General features: G+C 53.4%; 1 protein-coding gene across 8 annotated transcripts in view; it reads right to left on the bottom strand.

The window, feature by feature from the left end:
- Nucleotides 1-15,933: 15,933 nt before the first annotated feature.
- The window catches only part of PAX5 (paired box 5), a gene marked incomplete at both ends in the record, with an annotated part of 185,969 nt that continues 175,862 nt past the window's right edge, over nucleotides 15,934-26,040 (bottom strand). For 5 of the 8 annotated variants that reach the window (XM_080709605.1, XM_080709608.1, XM_080709609.1 and 2 more), the window contains 2 exons: nucleotides 15,934-16,010; nucleotides 22,085-22,171. In XM_080709605.1, coding sequence (XP_080565731.1) covers nucleotides 15,934-16,010; nucleotides 22,085-22,171 — 164 coding nt within the window. The remainder of the gene's footprint in view (nucleotides 16,011-22,084; nucleotides 22,172-26,040) is intronic. The other 3 variants (XM_080709607.1, XM_080709610.1, XM_080709611.1) reach the window with 1 other exon arrangement.

The raw sequence follows: 26,040 nt of genomic DNA, 5'->3' as shown, positions 1-26,040 counted from the left end.
CGCGAAATGCATACCTTGAAAAGGAGAGCCCGCGTCCTCAAGCTTCGGACAGGCGCGCGGGCCCCACGGTGCCTCGCCCTGATCCCCGGGAGAGCCGTGCCATTAAAACTTTACATGCCATGTGTACCGGACCTCTCTCGTGTTTTTCACACTCCGCCGTACGCACATTATTTTTATTTTACTCGCATTTAATTTTTTATTTTACTTATCATTTGGTGCGTTGGCCAGGAAAATAAATGGAAGCTGATGGGGGAGAGCATTTTGAGGGATACCAGACCACTTAGAAAAGTTCCTAACTGTTCCTGGGCCACCGCAACCTATTTCCCAACTCGTATCAAGGCAGACAGGCTCTCAGGGTATCTGCTAGTATAAAGGTTCGACTCCCCATAATTGGTTCGTGGGCGGAAACGAAGAACAGGAAATTAATTTTTTATTTTACTTATCATTTGGTGCCGAACTGGGAGAACTCTTGGGTCCCTCCCCATTTTTTTTTTTTTTCTGTTTTCTCTTTTTATTTTTACTCTCTTTTTGAGCCCCGGACTCTCCGACCCGCCAGCAGCTCGACTGTGAGGTCCCACACCAGCGCTCCGCTTGCAGGCGTTGCTCCCACCACTGCCGCCGCTGCCGCCCCGTGCCTGCCCGGACCGTAAGCCTTCTTCCCCAGCCCCGCGCTCTCCGGGAGAGCCGGCGGCCTTCTTCCCACCCCGGGCTCTGCTGAGAGTCCGCGGCCATCTTTCCAGCCCCGAGCTCCGCTGAGAGCTCGCGGCCATCTTTTCGGCCCCGCACTCTGCTGAGAGTCTGCGGCCATCATTCCAGCCCTGCGCTCTGCTGAGAGCCAGTGGCCATCTTTTCCTGCCCACGTGCTCTCTTCTGGAGTGCTGATGGCAATCTTCCACTGCCACTGCGGCCACAGCCACCACTGCCGGGGCGTGCAGGCTCCGCCGGCCGCCAGGCTGCCAGTTCCACCCGCCCGGAGCCAGGCTCCTTGGGTGATGCTGGCACCTGCTCTGCTCCTGCCTGCCGCTTGGACCTCCTAAAACCGCCGTTCCCGCCTGCCCACGCTGCCCGCCGCTGGAATGGGACCGCGCCGCCCGCGGACTGCGCCACACCGCGCGCCTATGTCTTCTCCGCGCCTGGCGTTGCTTAGACCTGCCTGCTGGGGCCGCCTGCCTCCTCCATCTAGGTGGCCGCCACTCTGCTAAACAGCCCCCAGCCCGCCAAGTCCAGCCCGCGCTCCAGCTGGTTCCTCCACTCGGACTCGCGCCCTGGCGCCCTTCACCCTGTGCCTGCCCACCCCTGCTGCCTGGGCCTGGCCATTCCGGTAAGCAGCCACATGGAATTACTGGGGGGGGGGGTCGCCAGCTTTGGCCCGCCATCTTGGACACGTGGAATCACTGGGGGGCCACCATCTTGGCCCCACCATCTTTAACCCCTCCCACCTCATGGCCTCACTGGAGGCCTCGCCATCCTTAACCCCTCCCACCTCATGGCCTCACTGGAGGCCTCGCCATCCTTAACCCCTCCCACCTCATGGCCTCACTGGAGGCCTCGCCATCCTTAACCCCTCCCACCTCATGGCCTCACTGGAGGCCTTGCCATCTTTAACCCCTCCCACCTCATGGCCTCACTGGAGGCCTCGCCATCCTTAACCCCTCCCACCTCATGGCCTCACTGGAGGCCTCGCCATCTTTAACCCCTCCCACCTCATGGCCTCACTGGAGGCCTCACAATCTTTAATCCCTCCCACTTTCCACTCCTAACCAATCCTAGGAGTCGGCGGCCATCTTTCCGGCCCGAGCCAGGCAGCTTGGCACTTGCTCTGCCTGCCAACCGCCTGCGCGGGCCAGGACCTCTGCCTGCCGCTTGGACCTCCTAAAGCACCGTTCCAGCTTGGTTCTCCGGTCACCGCCGGGACCTCTGGCCGGTTTGCCCCACCCGCCCCGAGCCAGGCTCACTGGCGGTGCTCCTCGGAGCCAAGCCTCAGTGTCTGGCGCGTGCCTGGAAGCCCTTTTGTCTCCACGCCGCGGGCCCGGCAAGCCATGCCGCCTGTGCACCCCCACTGATCCCACCTGTGCCAGTGCCGTCCACACCAGCCACCAGCATCCGCGCGCCCTGGCTCCACCGCGCCCCCAGCAGCTTCTCAGCGCTTCTGTCACAGCCAGCGCTGGCCGACATCACTATACTCCGGTAAACTGCCTCCTTCCCTTGGTTAGCGGGTTCCGGACTTGGGTCTTCCGGTCCACTGGGACCTTAAAATCCAAGCGCTTGGTGACCCATTGTCACATGGTCCACTGGGACCACGCTGTGGATGACCAGGTCATCCTCCGGTTTTGAGAAGGAATGAAGACGTTCTTCCCTATCTCTTAACCTCTGTTTCCGAACGATTGAGCAGGGAAATCGGGGACGCCCATTTCCTGTTCTTCGTTTCCGCCCGCGAACCAATTATGGGGAGTCGAACCTTTATACTAGCAGATACCCTGAGAGCCTGTCTGCCTTGATACGAGTTGGGAAATAGGTTGCGGTGGCCCAGGAACAGTTAGGAACTTTTCTAAGTGGTCTGGTATCCCTCAAAATGCTCTCCCCCATCAGCTTCCATTTATTTTCCCGCCAGCTGCCATTTTGTGATGGCTCATAGTCGCTGCCTGGTGATGTCACAGTCGCCATCTTGGCCCGCGCCAGACTGCAATTTTGCTGGGCGGCCCGCGTGGGCGCGCCCTAGGTGCTGTGGGAAACGCCGGGGCTGGGGTGACACCCTCTGCCCGTGGGGAGTCTGCGTTGCCATTCTTGCCGGACACCAGCCCCGGGACATGCTCTTTGTGAGTATAGGTCCGTCACAGCTGACAGAACCTTAACATAGCATCTAAGTTTTAATTCCAGAGAGAAACAGGCGGAGATGGAGCGTACACTCTTGACTTTGCCAAAAAGCAGATCCCTGGTAGCTGCCCTTTGGCTGGCGGTGGCGGCTCAGCCCTCTGGAGCGCCACCTAGGTGTGGAGGACTGCAACAACAACTACCTCCAGGAGCCTGCCTCAAGTGGGGCAAAGCCACGCCTACCAATCGGACTGCTCGGCGTGTGGCCAGGAGGGCCACTGGAACAATGCCCTTGGAAAAGGGTGAGCCCCAGGTGCCTCAACACAGGGGGAGCACCTTTCCAGACCAGGCCCCGCCGCTGGCCCTACTCAGCCTGGCTGAAGACTGACGGCTCCTGGATCCCTCAACCTCCATCCTCTTTGCCAGCTCAGGGTAGCTCTCCAGGTACTGAGTAAACCAGTCTCCTATTTGGTTGCCTGCTCAATCTCATGATTTGTTTTTTTCTTTAATAGCCCTTGCCTGTTCAAGCCTCCTCAAGCGCACATCACTAAGCTGTCCAGGGTAACCTCCAATTCGCACTGCAGCTATGCACCCACCTGCACCCCCTTCTGGGGGACTGAACCTCCGACTCCTCCCGGCCTGGGGCCCCTGACGACGCCCCTTGACAGCAGGAAGAAGCTAGAGGGTCCAACATCATCCATTATCCCTACCATCAAAAGGCCGGAATGTTAAGTTGGGTCCTGCACTCATGTGACTTTGTGTCACATGACCTCTGCAGGGCAAGGGAGGGGCTGAAACCCCCGCGAGAATTGGGCGTTCCCGCGAGTAAACCCTCATCTCGCGAGATACATACCTTGAAAAGGAGAGCCCGCGTCCTCAAGCTTCGGACAGGCGCGCGGGCCCCACGGTGCCTCGCCCTGATCCCCGGGAGAGCCGTGCCATTAAAACTTTACATGCCATGTGTACCGGACCTCTCTCGTGTTTTTCACACTCCGCCGTACGCACATTATTTTTATTTTACTCGCATTTAATTTTTTATTTTACTTATCACCCCCTTGCAATTAGAGGCAGCCACAGGCCAGGTTCTGGCCAATAGATTGTGAGCGAGCGTGCAAGCCACTTCCAGGCCTATCCATGAAAACCTCCCGGGCCTGATCTCCAGGCTCTTTTCTATTTTGCAGGCCTGATGCACACATACAAGGTGAATTTCAAGGCTGCATGTTAAGAGCCAAAAGAAGAAAGAAAGATGCCTGGATTCCTGAGCCACTTGTGAAAGGCCTCCTGCCTTCTGGGAATATCAGTTTTGTAGGTAAAGAACTGATTTCTATTATGTTGACACTGAAGTTATGGGATATATTGATGACATCTGCTGGCATCTCTTTAACCAATGCACAAGTTCACATGGTAAGTGAGAATATGAGTGTGCACCCATATAGCCATGCTATAAGGATTTCTGGAAGTTTTCAAAGTTTATCTGCCATGCTCTGTGAGGTATGCACAATGTTTTAATTCCACTTCACAGAAAGGCTTTCTTCTCAAACCCTCTTCAGGGGCCTTCCCTATTTAAAAAAAAAAAAAAACAACAACACACAGGCCCATTTATAAAAACTACTACTTAGCATTTTTGGAACTTGTTATCCTATTCAGCAGAGTCTAAGTCAGAAGGCTTTGAACTCGGACAATTACTGCTCTTGATTAACAACAAGAACTGATGAGTTGGCCTTTCCAGTGCGCTAAGCAAACTCAGCCAAGCAGAAAATATCATTGAAGGGGAAACAACGGGAAGTGATTTTCTTGGTTACATTACAGCCGTCGCGATATTTACACATGTTTGTGGATAATGTGGGAACCTCTGCTGCCTGCGTGCTCTTCTAGATGACTCGGTGGGCTCGACGTGACACGTTTCCCATTTGACCTGGGCTGCAGACGGCCTCCTGTGACTGCAGGCAAACAGCCTTGTGCAAAACCCACAGGCGTGGGCATGGTCAGGCCTGGGCGCAGGACCCTCGCCCAGCCCTCTGAGTCCCGCTCCTCCAGCTGACCCTGGGGCTGGCGCCAGGCCCAGAGATGAGCAGGCAATATTAGCCTCCCGCTGTCGGGCAGCTCAGTGGTGAGCAGGGGGAGAGCCCATTTCTCTGCACCCTCACTGGCATTATTTTTTTTTTAAAATGTTGTGAAGTTGAATTGTAATTTTAATCTTGTATTGAGCATGTGTGAATGATGTGCGTGTGTGTGTGTGTGTGTGTGTGTGTGTGTGTGTGTGTGTCTTTTACTGTTTTTCTGTTGAGGATGATAGTATTATTTCAAAATTTTTACATTTTAACAGCATTGTACCTTTTCACATTTCTTCAGTTCCTTTTTCCAAGTTGTTTTTGAATTTCATTAATTTTCCTTAGATAAATAAAAGTAAAAACTTAGTCAAATATGTCAGTCTGTTCCTTTGAGACTTTATATCTTTTTAAGCTAAGTCACATTCCGTAGGGAAGTTTAAAATATGTCACTATAGATGTACTAGCTTTATTTATTTATTTTTACAGTGTTAAGACTGGACTCAGGACCTTGCACATGCTAGGCAAGCCTCCACCACTGAGATACCTAGCCCCCCCCCTTTTTTAATTTATGAGACAGGGCCTTGCAAAGTTGCCCAGGCTGGCCCCAAGCTTCTGTCCCAGCCTCCTGAGTAGTTGGGATTACAGGCTTGGACTGCCACCCCTGGCTTTAATAAAAACATTAAAGCAGCTCCTACATCCACCAGGAATTTATTTGACTGTAAGGTGTGAGGTACGGATCTTCCTGGGGGCGACACTGTGGAGTTGAGCACTGGAGGAGTGTAGAAGCCTCTGGTGTTGACAGAGAAGGATGCACGCTCCTGGGTAGAGACAGTGTCGGACAGGCCAAGGCTGGTCGCGAGCTGAGCTTTGGGCCTGGGGGTCTCTTTATTCTAGATGGTGTTATGGACTACACCATACTAACTTTATTACTATTAGTTTTATTACTTTTTTTTTTGCGGTACTGGGGATGGAACCCAGAGACATTCTACCTCTGAGCTATACCCCCAGCCCTATTTTTTATTCTTTATTTTTGAAACAGGGTCTCACTGCGTTGCAAAGGGCCCCACTAAGTAGCTGAGGCTGGCCGCAAACCACGATCCTCCTGTCTTAGCCTCCCAAATGCTGGGATTACAAGCGTGCACCACCACACCCGGCTCTAGTTTTATTACTTTTGAAATAATAAAACTGAATCGTGTCACTTCCAAATTCATATATTGAAGTCCTAAGCCTCAATACCACAGCATGTAACTATATTTGGAGATAGGGCCTGTAAGAACTAAGGTAGAATGAGGTCATTAGGGTGAGTCCTAATCCAGTATGATCTAGTCCCTTAAAAGAAGAGACCAGGAGCGGACACATGGCGGGAAGACAAAGAGCAGGCAGCCGTCAGCAAGCCAGCGAGAGGGCTCTGAAGAACCCTCCCAGTGCGTTGACCTTAAACTCGGAGTCTCTAGACTGGTGGGAAAACAAACTCCTGCTGTCTTGGGGACTGTGCTTCACTGTGCTCAGAAACCAAGAGGAAGGCTTTTGTGCTCAACGCCCTCAGGGCTGACTGAAGTGGGGTTCAGGAGGCTCCCGTCACTGGCAGCAGGGAAGGCCAAGCTGAGATAGCTAGGTTAATTTTTTTTAATTATTTTAAAATTGTGTATAAGGCATAATCATTGAAAAATCAGGACAAATGGATAAACAATAAAATTAAGATCACCTGGGGTGTCCATGTCCCCACTGTTCCAAAACCACTGTCTCCTGACAGAAGACCCCCCGTGGTGGCTCCTATGAAGGCCACTTTGCTCCTCTCGGGCTCTGGGGTCTCATGACTCCAAGAGACTGCTCTGGAGGTGGTGTCCAGGGAAGGTGGCCTCAGCGCTATGGGCCACCACAGTGCCCTCACCCACTTCACCATGCAGCTGCCGGGCTCAGAGGCTGTTATGTCTGTGGGGCTGGAAGCCCACCTCTGCCCACCTGAGCCCAAGCTACACCTCCTCTTCAATCTAGAACCCAGGTTAAACCTCATTTTGACCCAGGGGCACTACACAGTCTCAGAGGGAGTGCTCTGGGAGAGAACCACAATGCCTAGTTAGCTCAGAGGTAAACTGTCTGGTGTCTCCTGCCAGAGTGTGTGGGTCCCCTCTCTTGGGGCTCAGTGCTGTTACCTATGCCTAGGACGTCTTTCCATCCCACTTTTCCTAAAATGTCTTGTTGAAATCCTGCCTGGCTCAGTTCAAAAACCCACCTCTTCCTCTTCCAGGAAGCTTTCCCAGACTGCCTCTTGCCCAAGCAGATGGAATCCTTTCCCTGAGCCTATACTTCCTGCCTGCCCCAGACAGTAGATAACACTGATCACGTGATGCCTAGAAATAGAATATGCAAATACATGCCACCCCACGCACAGCACGCTCCTGGTTGGCTCATGTTTGTATCTCCCACAGAGGAGGCTTTGACCCTTTCCAGCAGAGAAGACATCTTGACAAAACTCATTTGACCAGTTTGGAAAGGCTCCTGTACAATATATAACACTTTTCTTGGAAACACTGAGGTAAATGCTACATTATACAGATGAAGAAATCAAGGCTTCTAAAAGTTAAGAGACTGTTTATATCAGCAAGCTGACCGGCCAGTGCTGGAGCCAGAGACTCCTAGCCAAAGCTCTGGGGAGGCATGATCCCTCTGCCTGGTGGCCTCATTCCCCCACAGGATTTCCCTGTACTCAGCACCCCGGGAAGCCTGAGGCTTCACTTCACAGGGTGGAGGGACTGCAAGAGGCTGCGTGCGCTGGTGCAGTGCTGGCCCTTCCACCCTCTGTACCTGGAGGCCTCACCCCTGTCTCTATGATATGGGGGCTGCGCCTGCCCCGGTCCCCACAGATACAGATGCCCTACTTCGGAGGAGGGCAGGTGTGAGGCCTCTGTCCCAGGAAAACCAGGAACAAGGGCCATGGAGCCTGGGACCAAAGCACATGTCTTGCTTCCCCAATTTCTGTAGGTTTGGGGCCCAATTTGAGCAAAATGCAGCTGCTTCTTTTTGAAGTCTCTGCTCCCGGAGCACAGGAAAGTGAGCAGGGCCCTCGCTCCCTCTCTCCCTCAGGACTCGTCTTCGTCACCATCCATTGCAGAAATGAATGGAGGCTGAGCTGCTGGCTTTATTAAATATGAATGAGTTGCCGTCCATGGCCCCCACGTGGTCAGTCGCCCACTCCATCTCTGGCAATTACTGAGTTGCACACACTGTGCCAAGGGGCGCAGCGGTCCCTGCCTGCCCTTGCAGTCTGACATCGCCCGGCAGGGGCAGGGCTCGGGTCTGCAGCTGCTCGGCCCCTGATGAAAAGCCACCTCTGGGCTCCCATGCGGCCCGAATGCTCAGTTTTAAAGGCTGAGGGCAGAGCCTCTTCCAGAGAAGGACTGTGAGTCTTGGGCTCTGAGCCCTGGCCTAATGCCGCCTGTGCTTCAGTGCCCAAGGGCTGGGTCTCCTGCCATAAGTGGCCTCTGAGCTCTGTTGTACCCAGACACAAGGTGGGAAGCCTGGGTGTCGGCACACACCATTCACTGAGCACTCTGTACTGTTCACAGAGTCCTGACAACAGCCCACTAGATCACCAACCTAACATAAGCAGGGACTCTGCCCTGTTTACTGCTGGACTCTCCAGCGCCGGTCACAGAGTAGATCCTCCATCAACCAGTCGAGTGAATGAATGAGGTTGCTAAGGAAGTCAAGTTTAAAGAACTCGGCCACAATTCCATAGCTAATGACTATAACAATGAGGTCATCTTCAGAAGGGTACACTCGCCCAGTACAGCACCCTGCCAAACCAGTGGGCAGCTTGCCTAGGGACCTCTCCAGGGCAGGCTCTGCCCCTCCTGTCCCTGTCCAGTCCAGTCAAATGCCACAGCACCTGATTCTGGATCCATTAATTAATTAACTTATTTTGTGGTACTGGGGATGGAACCCAGAGGCCTTCTACCTCTGAGCTACACCCCCAGCCCTATCTTTTATTCTTTATTTTGAAACAAGGTTTCATTGATTTGCAAAAGGTCTCACTAAGTAGTAGCTGAGGCTGTCAATGAATCATGATCCTCCTGTCTCAACCTCCCGAATGCTGGGATCACAACCGTGCACCACCACACCCGGCCTATGCCACCATTTAAATAGCTCCCTTGAAAACTTCTCTTGGCAGGCAGTCTATCGCCCCTCGCAGCCTGGCTTGGGGTCACTTTCAATGACAGGTGCCTCACGGGGGCCAGAGTTCTGCAATTTCATTCTCTATCTTCCCAGCTTCTGTGGGTGCCAGTGTTCACTGAGCTCCAGACCATAAGCCCAGCTGGATAGTGCCTGGGGGCTTCTAAAGGCCTTAGATGGATGAGGACCTCTGCAGGGAAATCCAGAGCCAAGCCACCACACCGGGCTCCATGAATTTATTCTGGCCCTGATTTATTCGGGAGCCATCAAATTCCCCACAACTCCACGTGGCTATTTAGTTGAATTGTCAAAAGAATATCTACACATTTAGTAAAAACAAAAGACAAATGAGATGGAATTCTTTTTCTGAACTTAAAAAATTACTTTTATTTTAGGAACCAATAAAATTATGGCAAATATTTACAAATAATTATCTCACATAAAGGTTACATAAAATCAATTCTTCACAAGTAACAGTCACTCATGAAAAGACACACAGATATTGAAACTACGCCAATCTTATTGCATGTTTCTCCAACTAAGCTAAAATAAAAGTGTTGCAGTCAACCATTTAACTTAAAATAAAAGCACAAATTCCAGGTTTGACAAAAAAGTTTAAAAAATTAAACCAATACCCCACCCCAGTTTCCTCCCAAGTCCCCCCTCCCAGCCCCTGCCCTCCTCCCAACAAAAGAAAAATATGTCCGACATCTTTGGCAAATTGGCACTGCTGTAATTACATTCAAATATTATTACACACAAAAGCAACACACGTCACTAAGAAAAAAAACCACCAATATTTCAAGTCAGTTATTTTCTACTAGAAAAAAAGAATACAAAACATACACATTTTTAAGAAGCATTTTTTTTCAATCTGTTGGAGAAAGATCATCTCCTACTTTCAAAGGCAATTCAATTGTGATTTTTTTGTTGAATTTTTTTGTACTTTTTTTGTAAGCGTCTCTGCAGGCATCACAAACTTTGGCGGATACAGTAGGTATGTATTTCTTTGATGCTGGAAGCTCAGTCCCTAAGACAAAGTCAACTGTCTCAAAGAATGAAAAGCAAAATCCATGTGTCTTCCTGGTAGAGAGTTCCATTTGCAATGTAATCTGCATTTCTACAAATACTCAATGTCCAAAGGCCACTAGAGAGTGAAAACCCAGGGCGGCATCTTCCAGCAGGAGTCAGGGCCAAGCCAGAGTCGGAATTCCATCCTGGCCCCACAAGGGAGGCCCAGCAGCTGGGGCCAAGAAGTGTGGCCCCAGCAACACGAGGCCATTGCTGCCCACTGCCCTACTCTGCACTGGTGGCTTGGGGCCCGGGGACAGCTCTGTCTCTTCCTGAGCCCCAGGCCAGGCCGCTGCCAAGTCTGCGCACCTTCTGTGACCAAAGGCAGGGAGAGTGGGCAAGAATCGGCACGAGGAGACTCCCCGCTTTTTCTGAGTTTCAAGTATGAGTGAGGCGCAGGGTGTGTGTGTGTGGACAGGAAGGCCAGATCCTCAGGCTCTGAGCATTACAGGGTGTTTAAAATAGACTTGGGATTTATTTATTTTCTTTTTAGCTTTATAGCAATTAATTGCCTATTGATTGGTTGGCATGTTCGACTCTCCATTTCCTCAAATACAATAAAACAGTTTCATTAAAATGTATTCATGCTTGAAAATAAGAGAGCCATTAAATGGTTTCCTTTCTGTTCCACTCCAAGGGAAATGCACCATTTGTAAATCAAAAATCCATCATCCAAAATCACTTGTTCTTAATGGTGCTATAGGAGAAGATGAGGGACATGGCCATGAGCATGGTAATCTGGAGAACAAGCATGCCCCGTAGTCACAGCCACACAGTCAGTGGACCTGAGTGGGGACAAGTAGGGCTGAGGCCTGGCCTGATTCAGGGAGGGGACATGAAACTACTGAGTATCCCACGTTGGTTACTTCCTTTTTCCCTCCTGGTACCATGCTCAGCTGCCCCAGCTGAGGGGCAGAGCCTGCCACAGGCCACAGTGCCTCGCTCTGGAGAATCCACCAAGATTCCCTCGGTAAAGACAGAGGCACCTTGTGTTGCTCATGGGTCTAAGACCTGGGATAAAGGTTATCTAGACTTACCCCCCCCCCAACTTGGAGATGAGCTAAACAGGTCCCCTTGGATCAGAACTCTCAGATGGCAGTGGCATGATTCTGAGGTCCCCTCTGGTCCTTGGGGCATCCAGGAATGGGGGCCTCAGTGCTGAGGAACTACCAGAGAATGAGAGGAAGAGCAGGGTCTGTCTGCTCCTGGCGAGCAGCAGCAGCCAGCCCCTGGGGACCTGGCCACCACCGGAGGTGCAGCCCGAGCTGACAGGGGGAAGTAAGGATCAACACCGTGGCTCCCCCATGAATATGTAGGAGGGAATCCAGAGGTCCTGGGGACGACAGGGAACAAAGGGTGGAAGGGCCACCAGGAGATGGGGCAGACTGCAGGCTAGGAGTCGTGGCCTGACTGTCCAACTTTCCAATCATGTATTTTGTTACCTTTTAAGAAATGCACTTGCCTGGGACCTCTCTCTCCAAGGCCAAGAGAACTACAGGGACAGATTCACCAGGAACGCCAGTGTGCATGCCTGGAAACCATCAGAGGCGGGCTCCAGAGGGGTTTCAGGGCCAGGCCCGCAGAGCCAGCCTCTTGGCCGAACCCAGAGTCCAGCCCGCGCCTGGCCTATCCTGGGACCTGGATTTTTCTCTGCCCTCCTGGGACATTGAATCTCAAACATAGCCTGTTTCCAGGTATTTGTAGGGAGGGCTTGGTTTGTTTTTAAGATTTGCTCCCCGTGGCTTGGAGCTAAATTCTAGTGGAAATGTCATCCACAAGGGGGTGGCTGGAGCTAAGGCTACAGAAGGCAGGGCAGTCATACCCCAGATGAAGGGATTTCACCCCTCAGTGCCCTGCGGTCACATCTGGGGCTCTTCACTGTGCACTGGAAAGGCCCTGGCAGTGTTTATTTCCCTTTCAAGGCAGACAGCCATGCCTGTCCTCACATTCCTGCTGGTCTACTCGCCTACCTTCAAAACTCAGTTTGCAAGAGCCCAGGATGAGGAGTAGGTTCGCCTGTTTCTGCTGCCGCCTTGCTGGACAACTTGAAGCATATTGCTCACCGCCCTGGGCTCCCATCTTCTCCAATTGAGCAATGAAGGACAATGAGGTGGGGAAGGAAGGAGAATCTGACCAAGACTGAGGGGCACAAGCTGGTGGCCAGAGGGTAGATTTAGCCCACAGATGCAGTTTTCGTTTGAATGAGTGCTTTAAAGGTTTTCACACTTGAATGTCACTCAGTGGGACAAGCATGCTTCTAGGGGTCTCGGGCCCCATGCGCCATGCTGCCTCGTGCTCTGTTTGGGGAGCGGGTTACACCACCTGCCTGGCCTGGCCTGGGAGCAGTTAGGTCAGGGCCCAGGAGATGGCCTTTTGTGTTTTCTGGGCTGGTGGGCACTCGAAGACCCCAGCTCAGGTACTCCTGCTTACTGTCACAGACTGTACTGAAGAGGAAAAGGCAGAGATAAGAGGAGGAAGGGGACAGCTCCTGACACTGGCACCCGCACCCTGGGAGAGCCGGGCCCCGCAGGGGCATGTGTTGCCTTGAATGGGGTCTCACCACCTCTGAGCCAGATGAAAGCCCAGTAGCGATGGCGGGAATCTGGCGAAAGACTGCAAGTGTTAGTGTCAGTGGGCGTCAGGTGGGACCAGCAAGGCCACAAACCCCGGGCCCCTTTCATCAGAACAGTCTTGGGCCCTCTTCTTTCCTTCCTCACTGTGGGTCTTCGGGGGGCAGGGTTCTGGAGAACTGAGGAGTAGGAAGAGAATGGGACTCTGCTATCTGAGAATTTATCTCTCAATCTTTGCCAAGCACCTCAGTTATGAGAGCCCTAGCCCTTAGCAGGGCGCCTTGGAAAAGGGATGGTGAGTTTAATGTCACCAATTTTTCCAGGTTGGAGCTAGATAAATGCTATGAAAAAATTTTTTGCCTAAAAAGTTAGAGATAGGACATGGAGCTGAAGGCCCAGAGCAAAGCCCCAGGCCTCCTGCCACAGTGCTGGTGAGGCCTCAGACTCGGGTTTTCCGTTCAGAACTCTGGCATCTACTTGGCAGCTGTGTCCTTTGGAACTCTCCTCCCTCATCCAGCCCCAGGCAGCTCTGCTGGGCAGTGTGGGAGCTCTGGATTGGTGAGAGCAGGTGTGTGTGTGTGTGTGTGTGTGTGTGTGTGTGTGTGTGTGTGTGTACATCCACGTGCATCTGTGTGCTCTTGTGCTTCTGCCTGGCAGCCCAGGAATCATATGGTTGTCTAATAAATACATGTCCAATCTGAGGACCAGTAAGGCCTCAGGCGAGATAGGAAAAGCAAGGTGGGAACCCACTGCAGGGGCAAGATGGGAGATGGGACAGGTAGAAGGAATCACTGTGGGGCCAGGAGGACTCTACAGAGGAAGTGTGATGTGGGATCCAGTTGAGGGGAGGCTGACCTCCTCCCAGAACCACAAGGAAGGACCAGGATCCAAAGATATGGTGGGCATCATTCTAAGAGAGGAGGGACGGAGGCAGAGGCCAAAGTGGCCTTGCTGAGACCCGGTCCCCCCACTGTCGGACCACCACCTGGTCTCCCTCTGAGTGTGTGTGTGGGAATCAAGTAGCATCCTTCTCCTGCAGGTGGCAGCTAGAGCTGGTCCCAGGAGCCCTGACTCTGGCTGCCTTCCTTCTCCGCCTGCAGGCTCTCAGGGGTGCTGTGCCTGCCCTGAGCTCACTCGGCTCTATCTCTGGCCTGGCAACCGGGTTTCTTCAGCAGTTCTGAGAGCATCAAATGCACAGGCAGTGGCCCCAGGGATAGGAGATGGACAGATGGGGGTGACAGGGATCACCATGTGTTAGAGGTCCGGCACCCAAGTCCCAGCCGCACCTCCACCACCACTGCTTGGGGACTCCAATTTGCTGAGCATCTGTCTACTCTTTGCCCAGCCCTGTGGGGGCGCTGAGGGACAAAGTACTGAGGGACGGCTAGAGGAGGTCTACCCTGTCTCCCTGCATGGTCCCCAGCCTCCCCAAGCTGCCCTCAGTTTCCCCAGGAGAGCTGGACTAGGTCTTTCAAGGTCTTTCTGATTGCCATCTCTCAGGGTGTTCTGTTTCCCACCCGATTCAAACATCAGCAGGTCTCAGGAGCCCACCCCATATGCTTGCTCAGAAATGGAGGGCCTGCCCCAGATGACCCTCTCACAGCCCCAGGTACCTGGGAGGGAAGAAGAGGAGAAAGCGGCCAGGTGACCCTTCTGTACCAAGTCAGCCAAGGTCCCACTGTGAAGCAGAGCTGCAGCCAGGGCAAGGCCTGCCGGGCCTGCCAGCCCCAAGTGCCAGTGTTCCCCACCCCACCTCCCTGCCAACCTGACGGCAGACAGGCGAGATGATTCAGCCTGCCATCGGTGCTGTTGTTCAGCCCAGGTTTGCACAGGGGCCCCCTGGCTGTTCTGAGCTGGAAAGCAAGAAGGTGTGAGGAATGAAGGCCCAGGCCATGTCAGGGCACCTGGCGTGCCCACCTCAGAACCACTCCCAGGTCACACGGTCACTGCTGGTCCTGCTCCCAAGTGTCCCCAGTTGGCTTCCTCTGTCCAGCCCAGTCCACAGTGAGTTCCCCAAGCTCCCGCTCCCAGACCCTGACCATCCCGGCCCCTGTATCAGCAGGAGGCCTGCACCCTGTGAAGTTAGGTATGTGCCCCCAACCCCAGCACCTCTGTGCCCAGCCATGTGCTCAGCTCCATGGACCAGAGGGGCTGCCCCGAGAGAAAGCCCAGAAGTTCTGGCTGACTGCTGTAGGATGTTGTGGTCCTTGGTTCAGGGGACAGTCCTTTATGTCAATCATTCTATCACTGAAATAGGCTCACCCAGAATCCACTTGCTGGGGTCCTGGAGGGTGGCTAAAGTGTCCATGGTGGGTGTCCAAAGCGATTCAAGCCCAGGTATGTCACAGAAGACACAATCCAGTTCAGTTCAGTGGCCCCGGGGGCTGAGAGGGTCAGGAGAACCTCGGGCCCCTCCCTGGCCTGGTTCGGCTGATCCCCTGGTCCTGCCCAGCCCTGACAACCAAAGTCCATGATGCAATCAATGCTCAGGAGACCTCTTACTTGAGAATGGCAGCCAAGGAATCTTCCAGACGGTTCTCTTTGAGTCCTCTGATCTGGAGAAGAGCTGTTCACACTGTGGCCCAGGGAAACAGAAGCAGGAATCCTGGGTGTATTCCTCTTGGGAGGGCTTGCAGCACAACCAGCCCAGGGAGACTCCTAGTGAAGACGTTGGAGAATGAGGGAGATGGGCCCCAGGTGGGAAGCCTCAGTCTCAAGGGCAGCTTCGGGCCCACCAGGCAGGGGCACCCAGGGCAGAGGGGACACTGTGCACAGGTGGGTGATGGGCTGGGACACTCTGTGAGTGTGGGGTGCGTTGGGGTGGACGGTCTGCTCAGTGGAACCCTCAGGCCCACAGAAAATCAAGAAGGTATATACATGGGTGCTGTTGAAGCAACAAAAGCCAGGTCTCCTGCCCAGGCCTGTACTAAGACACAAGATGGTCAGACAGCTGCAGGCCTGGCGGGGCGGGCTAGGCTGCAGTTGTCTGTAGAACAGTCTGTTGGTGTGCAGAGACCTGGTCACCACTGGGAGAAGCTCATCGATTGACTCTTGAAATGGACAAAGGCCAGAAGTCCAACAGGCCTACCACAGAACCCAAGATCCTGGCAGGAAAGGGGGAGGGAAGGAGTTTCAGGTGAGGGGGGTGTGGGGGGCGGTCTGGTGGGTCCCCTCTGGCTGTCTTGGCAGGGGGCTGGGAGGCTATCTCCCTTAATGATATGTGTCGTAAGTGCTTGGCGCCGGCCGGGCTCCAAGGGTCAGTGGCGGTCATAGGCAGTGGCGGCTGCAGGCGGGGCGGCTCCTCGGGCAGCAGCGCTGTAATAGTAGGGAGAACCTGGAAGAGATGAGAGACGGCATTGAGGTTGGCCCGCAGTCTCGTCCACAAGTCCCCCCACCTCTGTCCCTTCTGGCCCCCTCACCCTGCTCAAGCCATTGTACCCTCTCACCAAGATCTCTGTCCTGGTCTGTTCTCCAAACTGGAAATCTCATCAGGGCCCGTAGCTGCTCCCAAGATCTCCAGGCTCCTCACCACCTGGGGCTGGGCTCAGCCACCTAGGGCCCTTGGCTCCAACCCATCTCTTTCCCTATGGTCTATGACAGCTTTCCTGCTACTATGTCTCAGCTCACTAGTTGCACAAGAAATCTTTGGCCCGCGATGCCTAAAATATTTATTATCTGGTCCATCACAGAAAAAGGTTGCTGGCACCTGACTTGGTAGGTGGAAAAAATTCAGGTCTTTGTCCCACTTGCAGGTGCTCTGTGCTCTAGCTCCAGACGGCCTCTCTGTTCCTCTCTCCCACAGCCAGCCCTCCAGCCCATGCTCAGGGGCCACACTCAAGTGCACCCAAGTCTCCACGTGGTGACCAGAACGCCGACAGCAGCGGCCATGGGCTGGTACTTCCTCTCTGTAATACCGGTTGCTGTATCCTTTACATGTATCACCTCATTTAGACCCAGGGGGCAGGCACGGTTAGCCCCTTTGATGAGACTCCAAGGCCGCTGAGGCTCATCGGGAACCATCCCCGCCTGAGGATGGGCCTGGGGAGAGGGTAAATGTGGGGGCTGCCCCACAAAGGGGCAGCAAGGCACAAGACATGGATGGAAAGGCCCCCAGGCCCTAACCTAAATGCCACTCACTCCCCACCTCTCACCCTAAATGCCGCTCACTCCCCACCTCCCCAACTTGGCCTCAGTCAGCTTGTCCAGCAGGCCTGGGGAGACAGTTTGCATTTACCATGAAAAATGAAAACATCAGCTCACAAAGTGCTCTGTCTTCCTGGTGCCCACTGCACCTCCATCTAGAATAAACTTGTCCTTTCTTCTGTCATTTTTCCTCTCTAATTCACATTACCATCAATTTACTTCCTGACAGCCACTGGGGCTGGCTCCCTCTCTAATCCTTCGCAGCGGCCACAGGCACTCCTTTCTAATCCTAATCGACCGCAGCCGCCTTTTCTCTCTGCCAGCCCCGCCTGCCCACCTGCCTCGCGGCACCCTGGCCCTTGCCAGCCTGGGGGGACCTGCCAGATGGGATGGGATGCTGAGTCACAGCCCCTGAGGGGCACAACGTGGGGGGTTCTCCCGAGACGTCAGCGTGCACTGCGTCTTTTGCCTTCGTTTGATGACCTTGTGGGTCCTCACTGAAGCCCTGTGTGTGAAGGTAGCCTTATCCAGTGGGAGCAAATGATGGCTGGATGTGTGTACAGGTTCCCGCTGAGCCAGAAGGAGCACAGTGGAGCACGGAATGGGTTTCCAAACCCCTAGCACCCTCTCCTGCCAGATGCGAGAAATCATCAGTCTAGGTTTCCCTGGGGTGAGTCTCTGTGGAATTTGCTCTGCCAAACCCCAGAGGACACCAGGAAAGAGTGGCCTGGAAGGTGTGGATGGGCCTGGAGCTATCTGCAAGGGTACCGCTTTTGGGTGAGCCGGGAGACTCCTCATCTTCAGGCAGGCAGGATCACTGTGGGTTCAGGGTATGTGCCCAAAGGGCTTGGTTTTCAGTGCCTTCTGTAAAGGCTGCCATCACCTCATTTTATGTTTCAGCCAACTGAGGCCCAGACTGGTGGATGGCCCAGCTAGGATTCCCTGGGTTGTTGGGGTCATATCCTGTGTTTGCAGCCGCCCTGCATGATTTATCCTTCCTCCTGTGTTTGCAGTTTTCTGTGCAGGAGGCCTGCTTCTTTGAGAGCATCCTCCTGGCTTCGCTTGCTGCGAGGGCACAGGTGATTCTCTGGGCTCTGTGCATTAGACTCTCGTGCATACTACCTTGAATGGGCAACGAGCAACTTGAAGAGTGGGTGGTGGCAGACAGAGCCTCTGGTGCCCAGGCTTGAGCATCCTGAAGGAAGCTGCAGCCTAGAGTGAATGACCAGAGGGAACTTCAACCAGAAACAATGGGGATGTTTGCAATAGAGCAGCTCTGGTGGTGTGTCTGGGTGTGTTTCTGGTTGTGTGTCCCATCCTACCTCTCTGGTCCTCCTGGAGATTCTGGGAGTCCCTAATATCCCTTGAAATATGTTTTCTGCTTAAACTAGCTGGAGCAGATTCTGTTGTTTGAACTAAATTCTGACAGATTATTAACCTGGCTTTCAAAAATAGCCTTGTTTGCCAGTGCCGGGGCTAGCGAGGCTGGGATCAGGGCCTGCTGTGAGGCAAGGCCGATGTTGGGGCCTCCAAGACCGGGATTGGAGCCTGCCGAGTGGTGAGGCCAGAGCCGGGGCCAGCATGGCCAGAATTGGAGCCTGATGTGAGGCAAGGCTGGTGCTGGGGCCTCCAAGGCTGGGATCGGAGCCTATCGAGGGGTGAGGCCAGTGCCAGGGCCAGTGAGGCCGGGATCGGAGCCTACCATGAGGCAAGGCCAGTGCTGGGGCCTCCGAGGCTGGGATCGGAGCCTGCCGAGGGGTAAGGCTGGTGCCGGGGCCAGCAAGGCAGGGATCAGAACCTGCCGTGAGGCAAGGCTGGGGCTGGGGCTTCTGAGGCTGGCACTGGAGCCTGCCAGGGGGTGAGGCCGATACCGGGGCCAACGAGGCTGGGATTGGAGCCTGCCATGCAGTGAGGCCATAGGTGGAGCCAGCGAGGCCGGGATAGGAGCTTGCCTTAAGGCAATACCGGTGCTGGGGCCTTCGAGGCTGGGTTCGGAGCCTGCCATGAGGCAAGGCCGGTGCTAGAGCCAGCGAGGCCGAGATCAGAGTCTGCCGGGTGGCCAGGCCGGTGCCAGGGCCTTCAAGAGTGGGATCAGAACTTGCAATGAGGCGTACACAGAGAAATATCACAGAAAATAAAAAATCAAATGCTTTCCCTAATATGCAAAAAACTAGGAAGAAATGGGTAATTGGAGGAGATCTAGGTGAAGAAAGGGCCCTATGGAGGAGCAATTAAGGTGACCAATCAGAGGGGATGGGATGGGGGAAGATGGAATCTCTTTAAAACACATGATGTACATAAACAAATATATCAAAGTTAATCACCAAATCAAGCATGGGATCAAGGGAGGGGGAGGGAATGGGATGAGGATAGGATAAAGGCTAATTGGATGATGTGTGCTTGTATATCCTCACAAGTCTTGTATTCCATTGTGATGTTTGACTACAAAGCACCAATAAAAAATATATATATAAAATAAAAATAATGTGGTTAACAGATAAAAAAAAAAAGAAAGATTCAATTTCAGAGTAATGTCAATTTTGTAAATCAATTCTGCCATCAAGAGGAGTTAAATGAGATATATATAGTACAATGAAACAGTGGACCAAAAAGTATGTCTATATAAAAATTTGGAAAGATAGAATAAACTACAAATATGGTTTGTCTTCAAGGAAGAAAACTGCGGTCTTCCAGAAGGACAGGGATAAGAGAACACTCGACGCTTTGTAACTTTTTGTACCTCTTGACTTCTAAACTTTATGAACAAATATATTCACAAGTACAATTAAAAAGTAAAAGACCCTGAAAAAAAATATCCCTGTTCCCCTCATCACGCTCAGGCCAGGAGTATTGGGGACTCTCAGGTCTGTTTCTACAGAGGCATGAGGGCTCTTCCCAGGTTTGTAATATTGTTTAGACTGACTCCATCAGGAAGAGTAAGAGAATCACATGCATGTTGGCTGTGAACACAGGTTCTGGAGTCAGAGTGAGTTCTCATCTGCCATTTGAGAGCTGTGTGACCTTGTGTAAATTAATTAACCCTTCTGAGCCTCATTCTCATCTGTTTAATAGAGATAATAATATGTTCTCCATAGGGTTGTTGAAAGGATAAAATGAGATAACTTGTGGGAAGGGTTTTGCCCAGTGTCTGGTACAATTAACAAGCGCTCACTTAGCACAGACAGGCCTGCTGGAGAGGTCCCTCATCCCCTGCCCATGAGCTCTTTGGGACAGAGCCTGTGTCCTCCCCACATCTGGAACACAGCCCAAGCCTGACAACTGGGGCTGCGACCTGGATCTCACTCCCACTTGAGCAGCACAAGCCTTGGAGGTGAGTGGCCACTCCCACCCATCACTGTCCACACAATCAGTTTCTGACTCCTCTGCCTGGCGATAGGTCCCCCATCTGTGCCTGCTCCACAGACCACTCCACCTTCAATCCCTCCCTGACACACCAGCCTGGGCAGTGTCATCCCCACTTCTCTGGCTCTGGAATTCCCAGGCAAAGAAATGAAGCTACTGTCAGTCTATAGGATGCAAAGTCAGAAAAAGGAGCCCCTTCTGGGGAGGGCTCTGTGCCAGGTACTGGCTGGATCCCAGGCCCCACTGTTGCCCGAGGCAAGGTACTATGAACATCCACGCTCACAGTCCCATCAGACGCAATCTGTCCCACAGGCTGATGCACAGGCCTCCTTTGAGCTCTCCCCTTGGGTGTCCCAGTAGTACTGGAACCTGAGGTCTGTCTGAGGGATCTCCAGGGTGGGACACCTGGGCCCTGGAGTTAAGACCCATCTCCTTACCCTCACCTTTCTGGAAGATGCCTGCTTAGGGGGACCACAGCTGGCCCATACCTTCTGGTTCCTGAGACGGGAAGCTGAGTCAACTCAGAGTCCATTTAAGGAAAAAACATCAGGTAAGTGATGACCCTGCTTCAATATTCAGAAATGATTTTAACCAAACCAAGAAAGAAGTCTGAGAAGCGACTAGTCTGCAGATTCAGGTCCTTGGGAAGCTACAGATGGCAAGAGCCCAGCGATCTTCTGTAAGGCTGGGAATCTCCCTGGCACAGCGACCTGGAGCACTAATTGGCCATGTTCCTTATTCCATCCACAGTTAAGCATGATGCACCAAAAATGCTTTGTGCAGCCCAAGGCCTCAGGGGCATAGAATGGAGTTCCTACTGTGCGTCTGTCATGATCACCAAACAGGTTTTGAGAAAGGGTCAAAGCTGAGGCTTCAGGACCTCCTTCACAGACCTAGGGCTTGGTAGCTTGAGTTTGAAGACATTCAAATATTGCTTTTCTGGTGAAGTCTGTTTCTGAGTCCTAAAATAATTAAGGACCCAGGGAATTAACAGGCTCTTACTCAAGGAGACCTTGTTAAGCTGGACAGAAACCAGAGTGGTCTCAGAGGGCCTTTCCATGTCTGACCTTTTGCTGCTACATGTGAAAAAATCTCAGCCAACCTTAGGGGAAGGATCAGAACTGCCTGAGGGCTGAGCAGCTCCACCCTCAGCTGCTGAGTGATATCTGTAACCCAGGGTCTCTGTTTCAAATTCCTTTAGTTCCAGATGGCACTCACCAGTGGGTTTCATGTAAGTTTATGTCAACAAAACCAAAGGCTTTTCTTGGACTTTTGAGGGCTGGGTTAGTCCTGCTTGGTTTTGGGGGGGCATAAATACATCAATGATGTTCACAGATTGGGCTGGCACCAGCCATGGACTATGTGCCAATGTGAGGCTTGGGCAGAAGCTGGGCACCAGCTGTGTCCTGTGTGGCAAGCCTTGGCAGGCCCTCAGCTACTGTTTCTAATAGGAACTGGCTTGTACCGGTGATGTCCGTGGCAGATATCACTAATCAACCACTGGTCTCAGAGTCCTTAGCAAGATAGCTCTCCAGGTAGCCACCACCAATCAGTCCACCTTGGCATCTTTACTGCCTCTTATTTATTTAGAGTTCTCACCATATTTCATAGTTCTTAAGAAATACCAGTTGCTCATGTGCAGGCACTTTTCCTAGTCTCCCTCAATGCCGTCTTTTCTTCTGTTCCCCTCCTGCGACATTTCCTCTGACCCACCAAAACTTCCAGGGGAGGGATGAGGTTAGAGCTGGAGTGGTATTTACTGCCCTAGGCCCCCTTGACAACCCCACATTACATGCGAGTGAGGCAAGTCACCCACCCTACCTCAGTGACTCGATGCAGGATGTTGAGGGACCCTGGCCCAGTGAGGAGGCCTGGGGCCTGCAGGCCTCTGTCAGTACTCACCAAGCAGCCCCGGGTTGGGGAACCTCCAGGAGTCGTTGTACGAGGAATACTGAGGGTGGCTGTAGGGACTCCCCGAAAACTCACTCCCTGCAGGGGGTAGGGAGAGAGAGAGAGAGAGAGAGAGAGAGAGAGAGAGAGAGAGAGAGAGAGAGAGAGAAAGAAACAGGAACCAATGTCATCTCAAGTTTGGAAAAGGCCTCGGTCTCAGCTAGTCAGCCAGAGAACTGACTACCATTTGCCTTCGAACTGAACTGCAGGTACTTTCCTTAACCAATAAAGGCACATTGGGGCCGCATCCTCATCAAGTGGGCACCGACCACTGGCACTGTCTGTTCTCCCCAAAGCCCTTTGTATCAATGGGAATGAAAACCAGCCTCTCACATGGGTACCACTGAACCATCATGTGCCAGGTGTGCCTAGGGAGCCCTGCTCCATTCTACAGGAGGGGAAGCTGATGCCCAGGGTATCAGGAAATGGCCTTGGTACACCTCCCCAAGCCCAAAGCCCCAGACTGCCAGGCTCTCAGCCCTGGCCAAGGCCACTCAGTGGGTTTATCTCCATACCTATGACCCTGGTTGTGGTCTGGACCTCTGCACTGTGAATCCAGGGGTGGCTGCACCGGGGGTCCTGTCTAACTGGGGGAAAGACAGATGGCACTCCACCGAAATGAAGCGACAGGCCCCAAAGCCGAAGAAACACAGGAGGAAGGGAGCTGGGTCCCTCAGGGGAAGGGGCAGCTGCTGAGAGCCCTGGGCATGCTCAGGCAGGTTGCCAGAGTGGGCACAGCATGGCGGGAGGGTGGCCCTGAGGATGTTCTGGAGCCCAGGAGCTCGAGGAGCAGTGTGCTTGTCTCTGGCCCTTCTCTGATATTGTGACAGCCAGAAAGGCCTCCTTACCACCTGCCTGGTGGGGTGGGGGAAATCCCCAAATCCTCCCCCCACCCCCTACCCTAGATCAGGCGGGCCCTGTCTTCTCACTCTGCGGCCAGGGCCTCGCAGAGGTTGTGTCCAGCAGCCAGCCTGGAAGGCCAGCTGTTGAGTGGTTTCCTTCAGCTGCAGGGGACAGAGCGCACGCCGTGTCCCTCCCCATCTGGAGATGCTAGGAGTTATACAATCCCATGAGGCCATCTGTGGCCCAAGCACGACTCTGAGACCCCCCTCCCTCAAGGGTGTCCCTAAAGCCAAAAAACCAAGATTTCCAAAAGAGACTAGCCATGACCCGGGACCACAGGAAATTCACTCTCCTCTGTGGCCTCAGCCCACATGGGGCCCGAACAAAGAGGCCCAGCTGGGGGCGCTCCCAGGCCCTCTCCCTAACCTCCACAGGCAATGGAGACAGGGTGTACGCGTGCGCGTGTGCGCACACACACACACAGACACACACACATACACACACATGCACACGCACACGCACGCTCCTCCTCGGCCTCTCTGGGGGCCACTCCCAGCCTGACAGGCTGAGCCTTCCAATTCTCTGTTTTTTATGCCTCAGTGGTCAGGGTGTCAGGTTCGGCGTACGGAGGGAGAGTGTGGTGACAGTGCTGGGCCGCAGCAGCCCGGCCTCAGCATATCCATCAGCGCCACACGCCGCCTCCTCCTCCTCCTCCTCCTCCTCCTCCTCCTCCTCCTCTTCCTCCTCCTCCTCTTCCTCCTCAGGGGCAGGGTGGAGGAGCAGAGCGGCCTGCAGAGGGGACAGCTGCCCGCCCCTCTGGTCTGAGCCTCATGGAACTGCCCCATCAGAGGCACTTCTGACATCACCGTGCCTGGGCCCAGGGCATCAGGCCACTGTGGCAAAGGCCATCTCTGTTTAGCAGCTTCACTACTGCTACCAAGCCAGGTCCTAGGCCCCCTCTTCCAGGAATCCTCCCTGACCTCTAGTCCCCAAAGGTGCAAGTCTCAGGTCTACTGGGCTGGAGAGAGTTAGTGGCAACCATAGAATCCATCCCCACATTAGCACTGGCTCCCAGAGGCCCTCAAAGGCCATAAATAGCTCCCAACTCCTCTAGAGGGTGCGCCCGAGTCAGCAGTACCACCTTGCTCAACCCCATCCCCACCTGCCCGTCCGTATTGAGGATACAGGCTCTGGGACACCTCTTCCTCTGGGAGGCCTCTCTTCTGCGCCTCCTCAGGCAGACCCAGGCTGCTGTGCTGGCCCAGCACCAGGTTTGCCCTGCTCTGAATGCCCTGTAGCATGAGGCTGACCCTGCAGGTGCCTGTGACTCCTCTCTGCACCCACAAGCCACTTCCAGCCCCCGCTCAGTGCCCTGTCCCCAGCAGACACAGGGTGCTCTATAGATCGCGAGACACCCCTGCCTTCGCCACCAATGTCCGGGGCTCTCTCCTCGCCTCCCACTAGGCTTCATCTAGCAGAGGCCCTCCCTGTGAGGCTTCCCCCACCATCCATCCCTCTGTCCCACTTTATTTTTCTCTATAGAACATATTCTACTCTAATCTTCCTTGTTTATTCTGCTTATCTTGTTTATTTTCCGCTAGGCTGGACTCTTGGGGGGCAGAGAGTTTTGTCAGTTCATAGCCCTACCCTGACCTCCAGCGGAAGGCCTGGCCTCTGGCAGGCGTGAGTAACTGTTTGTTGAATGAAGGAATGACTGTCGAATGAATGAATATGTCTATCCCAAAAAATGGGAACCACCAGGTGAACAAGGGACACGCTGTCAGAGCAGACCTCTGAAACTCATGATTGTGCCCACTACTTCCACCATTAGTTCCCATAGCCAGGTGAACTGATCACCTGCCAGGTGCCAGGATTTTAATCAGTTTCTTGAACTTCTTCCCTGCCATTCCATACTGCTCCTTGTAGAGGACACGAGCCCACCAAGATCCCCGTCTGTGTTGCTAAGAGCTGTGGTGCGGTGGGGACCCTGGGCCCGGGCCCCACATGCTGTGAGCTACCCCGTGAGGGTGAGGGTGTTGCACTCTGGATAAAGGGAGCTTGACCATATCGGGGCCCGAGGGTGATCCAGGGGCTGGTCCAGCCACCTCTTGGGGACTCTGGGATGGTGCCTGACTATCTGATGCACCACAGAGAAAGCTGGCTCAGTATATGGAGCCCTCACCCCATGGAATATGGGATGCCCAGCCCTCTATCACCAATCCTTTGGCCAGCCACAAAGATGGTGGGGAAGCACAGATTGCCCAGGTTCAAGCCCAGGGCACAGAGGCTGAAAGCCAGGGCTCTGGAGCCAGACCGCATAGGTTCAAATTCTGGGTCTGCCTCTTTCTAGCTCTGCGACCCTCATAGGCCACTCAACCCCTCTGCATCTCAATTTCCTCCTCTGTAAAGTAGGATGATTAATCAGCTGCTGTAAAGACCATGTGGTTTTGATAGAGGCCATGTGAACTGACCTATAGCACATGTGGCACACAGTGAAGACTCAGCGAATGTTAGCCACCATGACAAGCACCCTGTATTGGTCACCGTGGCATCCTCCTCCTCCTCCTCCTCCTTCTTCTTTTTTTTTTCTTTTCTTTTTTTGTACTAGGGATTGAACCCAGGGGCATTTTACCTCCAAGATACACCACCATTTTTTCTTATTTTTTATTTTGAAACAGAGTTTCAGCAGTTTGCTGAGAGTCTCTGTGTTGCTGAAGCTGTCCTCAAACCTTGATTACCCTGTGAAGCTCACATGATGGATACAGCAGTCTGCATTTTATAGGCAAGGAAATGGAGCTGTGGAGGGTGGGGCAACTTGCCCAGGCCAGGGGACAGCTATAAGGCCAGACTCCTGGCTTCCAGCCCAGGGCTCTCTTTCTCAAATGATACTACTTTCCCACCCTGGGATTCTGCTTTTTATTTCCAAAAGGACAAATGGTATTTGAAGGCCCTCTCACCTGCTGAGCCTGATTTGCTCTTCCTGGGCCCTCCGAGCTGCTCCAAGCTCCTCTGGGGAATATGGGTCCCAATTCTTTGCTATACTTCACCTGCTAAATTCACAGCAT

The sequence above is a fragment of the Muscardinus avellanarius genome, assembly GCF_963383645.1.
Source record: "Muscardinus avellanarius genome assembly, chromosome: 13".
Taxonomy (NCBI): domain Eukaryota; kingdom Metazoa; phylum Chordata; class Mammalia; order Rodentia; family Gliridae; genus Muscardinus; species Muscardinus avellanarius.
Note: the sequence above shows the minus strand (reverse complement) of the source record. Positions and strands in the feature narration are given on the sequence as shown.